The sequence below is a fragment of the Entelurus aequoreus genome, linkage group LG22 (assembly GCF_033978785.1).
Source record: "Entelurus aequoreus isolate RoL-2023_Sb linkage group LG22, RoL_Eaeq_v1.1, whole genome shotgun sequence".
Lineage (NCBI taxonomy): Eukaryota > Metazoa > Chordata > Actinopteri > Syngnathiformes > Syngnathidae > Entelurus > Entelurus aequoreus.
The window spans coordinates 17,024,505-17,029,335 of NC_084752.1; the positions used below are offsets into that span (position 1 = coordinate 17,024,505).

General features: G+C 39.8%; 1 protein-coding gene across 3 annotated transcripts in view; it reads right to left on the reverse strand.

Moving 5' to 3' along the window:
• Window positions 1–355: 355 nt before the first annotated feature.
• tmc5 (transmembrane channel like 5) overlaps window positions 356–4,831 on the reverse strand; it is a 38,018-nt gene continuing 33,542 nt past the window's right edge. For 2 of the 3 annotated variants that reach the window (XM_062032759.1, XM_062032758.1), the window contains exons 19-21: window positions 2,509–2,587; window positions 2,338–2,430; window positions 356–2,272 (exon numbers count right to left, since the gene is read on the reverse strand). In XM_062032759.1, coding sequence (XP_061888743.1) covers window positions 1,739–2,272; window positions 2,338–2,430; window positions 2,509–2,587 — 706 coding nt within the window. In that variant the 3' untranslated portion in view covers window positions 356–1,738. The remainder of the gene's footprint in view (window positions 2,273–2,337; window positions 2,431–2,508; window positions 2,588–4,831) is intronic. The other variant, XM_062032760.1, reaches the window with a different exon arrangement.

Sequence of the window (4,831 nt, forward strand, 5' to 3'; positions counted from 1 at the left end):
GCATGTCTCACTGAGCGCTCGTTTCCCTCACCTGTCCCTGATTGGCAGCCGGGCACACCTGTTTGCAGTTGCCAATCAGGCGGCTATTTATGCCTGCCTCACCTGTTCCTCAGTGCTCGAGGATTGACTATGGTAGGGACCTTATGCTGGATGCATGACTTCTTGTTTTGAGTATAATAACTCTTACCATCTTGGGGTCACAGTTCCAGTTTTTAGTTGCTTCACCTTTTTTTGTTAAGTACATAACTCCACATGTGACAGTGACAATCTTCAATGTAAATAGTCATGAAAATAAAGCAAACGCATTGAATGAGAAGGTGTGTCCAAACTTTTGGCTTGTACTGTATGTTAAACATCAAAACAAAACACCCCGATTGTAACGTTATTGGTGACAAAGCAAATTGGTGTAATATAATACATATATTTATTAACTAATACAGACCCCACCAATTCTGACAACAATGGCACTTATTTAATAGTTCTGGACCTAAAAATGAAGTCGACAGGTAAAATGCACACCCAAAATAGAAACAGTAGGAATTTTAGGCTTACTTTTTATTTTCAACACATTTTGGAACGGCCACTTTCAGTTCCAAAATGGGGGGGTTGTGGGGGGCTGAATCAGCCTGCTCATGTCACCTACAGAAGACTGCAGGCATTTTCATATTGCAGAGTATGTTGTTCATTTTCAAGCAGAATTTGAATGAAATATCAAATATGTCTGCCAGATGCATTGTTGCAAGTTGAAAACAAAACTGAAAAAGGGGTAAGCCTGCATACATTTTCAAATGATGTGACAAGCGGTAGAAAATGGATGGATGGATGGAATATGAGGAAAGTACGGTGCAAAATGGGACGAACCAACCCAGAGGAGTGTAATTTGCAGCCATCTTTTCAATGATTCTGACTTCAAAGAAGGGTTTTGGTCTGAGTTTGGGTGGAAAACATTAAAAGACTCAAGCTCAATGTGATCCAGAAAATTAGGAGAGAGACTGAGTCAGAACCTGGGGAAAACTGAAGAGGTAAACCGCTAGTATTGTATTATGTGTCCTCTTCTACTGATGTTTTCCTCAAGATGCTTGAGAAAAAATCAAAAAGACTATGGAGACTCACAGGCTGTGGTGTATATGGAAAGTTCAGAAATAATATGTTGTATTTCTTCTCTGCTCATAATGTTAACCATATCAGTTTGAAGTCATCATGGACCAGGACCACACAAACATGCAACTAAGTGATCAAAATAACAGTTTTACATGCCTTCATCCATTCTGTCTGCAGTTCAGTTGATGACGTCACACCAAGAGTGTGGCATATCAAGTTTGGCGATTGGAAGGGTATTTATATGTTGGTTACAAAAAAATGAATTGATGGAAAATGTCCAGGAGCAAAAAATACATAAAGAGGTGAAATGTTGCTCATCAGGACGCTATGGGTCCTTTAATCTTGTTTTTAGAATGTGCATTAAAAAAACTAAGCCATTAGTAGAGATGCAATACCAATTAATGCTATAGGGTTAATGATACAATACTGTATTTATTTATATATTTACATATACGTCTATATTTGTCATATATTATTTTAATGAAACATAGGGAATACTGAGGTGAACCTGCACTCTCACAAATAAATGTTTGCAGTTTATGCAAATTTAGTTAACTAATCTGGATGCCAGTAGAAATTCTGGTGTTGATTAATAACATTTCTCATTCTTGCTGTTGATTACCTTCAAACTTTCAGTTCAGTAGCCGTCATCAAACTCATTCTGGGCCTGTTGCCGGGCCAACATTGCTTGTATGAGAGCGCTAGACCTGGCAGGAGGTGCATTTTCTGGGGTTCCCCAATGGAGACTCTCTTCTCTCTCGGCGTTCTGTCTTGCCTGCATGACTTGCATCATAGCATTGGAGAACGAAGACGGTGAGTCGTGTCCTTGTGCTGCGTCGTTTTCTCTTTGTCTCGCCTGCATCAGAGCGATGGACCCGTTGAGAGGGCTCTCAGGAAACTCCGCTGCCCTGTAGCGGAAATCTGTCTCGTTTTCCTCGTCTTGACTCAGGTCTGGAGTGAAGGACGGCTGGTGCGTTGGGTGAAATGCTCCGTTTTGATCCTGGGCTCTCTGATGGAACATTGCGGTCTGCACCAAAGCGTCAGCGCCTCCAGTGGGTCTGCGTCCTGCCTCGTCTTCCTCAAGACGTTGGTGAAGAATCAAAGCCTGAACCATTCCATTGGAGTTGAATTGACCGCCCGGAAAACTGCGATCCGATCGATGCTTGGGGTTCTGATGGAGAAAATATGAACTGATCTGTATATATCATTTTAAAAGTGTTCTTCCAATAAACATACCTTCTTTTGATTCTTCTGTTTGGGTTTCTTACTAGGATGACATTTCTGGAGGTTCTGCAGTTTTTCCAGCAAGAATGACTTGTCTTTGCCCTCCTAGTGAGAACAAATGTTAAAAGTTTGAAGCAAAGAGGTGTGCAAAGCAAATTAACACACAAATAGCGTCACACCCACGTTGACAATTTGCTGTCTCAGTCGACCAATAAGCTGCTTGCGGCCCTGAGTGACTTGCCAGAAGATATATATGATGATTCTGACAGGGGTCATATACAAAGAATGTCAGTTAAATGGAGCAAACATTATGGACAAAAGTACAGATGACAGCAACAAGAGTTCCCGTCACACAACATCAGTGAAATGCTCACAATACATTATGCAGAGCACAGAAAACTGCAGAGGTTTAATTTCAACACATTTTCTCATGATTGGCTCATACAAAACCCAAAACCAGTGAAGTTGGCACGTTGTGTAAATCGTAGATAAAACAGAATGCAATGATTTGCAAATCCTTTTCAACCTATATTCAATTGAATAGACTGCAAAGACAAGATACTTAACGTTCGAACTGGAAAACTTTGCAAATATTAGCTCATTTTGAATTTGATGCCTGCAACATGTTTCAAAAAAACTGGCACAAGTGGCAATAAAGACTGACAAAGTTGAGGAATGTTCATCAAACACTTATTTGGAACATCCCACAGGTGAACAGGCTAATTGGGAACAGGTGGGTGCCATGATTGGGTATAAAAGCAGCTTCCACGAAAGGCGAGGGTCACCACTTTGTGAACAAATGCGTGAGCAAATTGTCCAAAAGTTTAAGAACAACATTTCTCAACGAACAAGGAATTTAGGGATTTTACTAGGGGTGTGGGAAAAAATCGATTTGAATTCGAAGCGCGATTCTCACGTTGTGCGATGCAGAATCGATTCTCAGTTAAAAAATTTTTTTAATTATTATTATTATAATTTTTTTTTTTTTAAATTAATCAATCCAACAAAACAATACACAGCAATACCATAACAATGCAATCCAATTCCAAAACCAAACCCGACCCAGCAACACTCCGAACTGCAATAAACAGAGCAATTGAGAGGAGACACAAACACGACACAGAACAAACCAAAAGTAGTGAAACAAAAATGTATATTATCAACAACAGTATCAATATTAGTTACAATTTCAACATAGCAGTGATTAAAAATCCCTCATTGACATTATCATTAGACATTTATAAAAAAAAAAGAACAATAGTGTCACAGTGGCTTACACTTGCATCGCATCTCATAAGCTTGACAACACACTGTGTCCAATATTTTCACAAAGATAAAATAAGTCATATTTTTGGTTCATTTAATAGTTAAAACAAATTTACATTATTGCAATCAGTTGATAAAACATTGTCCTTTACAATTATAAAAGCTTTTTACAAAAATCTACTACTCTGCTTGCATGTCAGCAGACTGGGGTAGATCCTGCTGAAATCCTATTGAATGAATAGAGAATCCTGTTGAATCGGGAAAAAATCGTTTTTGAATCGAGAATCGTGTTGAATTGAAAAAAAAAAGATTTTGAATCGAATCGTGACCCCAAGAATCGAAATTGAATCGAATCGTGGGACACCCAAAGATTCACAGCCCTAGATTTGACCATCTACGGTCTGTAATATCATTAAAAGGATCGGAAAATCTGGGAAAATCACAGCACGTAAGCGGCAAGGCCGAATAATTCGATCCGTCAGGCGATACTGCATCAAAAAGCGACATCAGTGTGTAAAGGATATCACCATATTGGCTCAGGAACACTTCAGAAAACCACTGTCAGTAACTACAGTTTGTAGCTACATCTGTGAGTGCAAGTTAAAACTCTACTATGCAAAGCCATTTGTCAACAACACACAGAAACGCCGCCGGCTTTTCTGGGCCCGAGCTCATCTAAGATGAACTGATGCAAAGTAGAAAAGTGTTCTGAGGTCTGACGAGTCCACATTTCAAATTGTTTTTGGAAACTGTGGACCAAAGAGGAAAAGAACCATCCGGACTATTCTCGGCGTAAAGTTCAAAAGCCAGCATCTGTGATGGTATGGGGGTGTATTAGTGCCCAAGGCATGGGTAAATTACACAGCTGTGAAGGCACCATTAATGCTGAAAGGTACATACAGGTTTTGGAGCAACATATGTTGCCACCCAAGCAAAGTCTTTTTCATGGACGCCCCTGCTTATTTCAGAAAGACAATGCCAAGCCACATTCTGCACGTGTTACAACGGTGTAGCTTCATAGTAAAAGACTGCGGGTACTAGACTGGCCTGCCTGAAGTCCAGACCTGTCTCCCATTGAAAATGTGTGGCGCAATATGAAGCGTAAAATACCACAACAGAGACCCCGGACTGTTGAACAACTTAAGCTGTACATCAAGCAAGAATGGGAAACAATTCCACCTGAAAAGCTTAAAAAATTGGTCTCATTTCCCAAATGTTTACTGAGTGTTGTTAAAAGGAA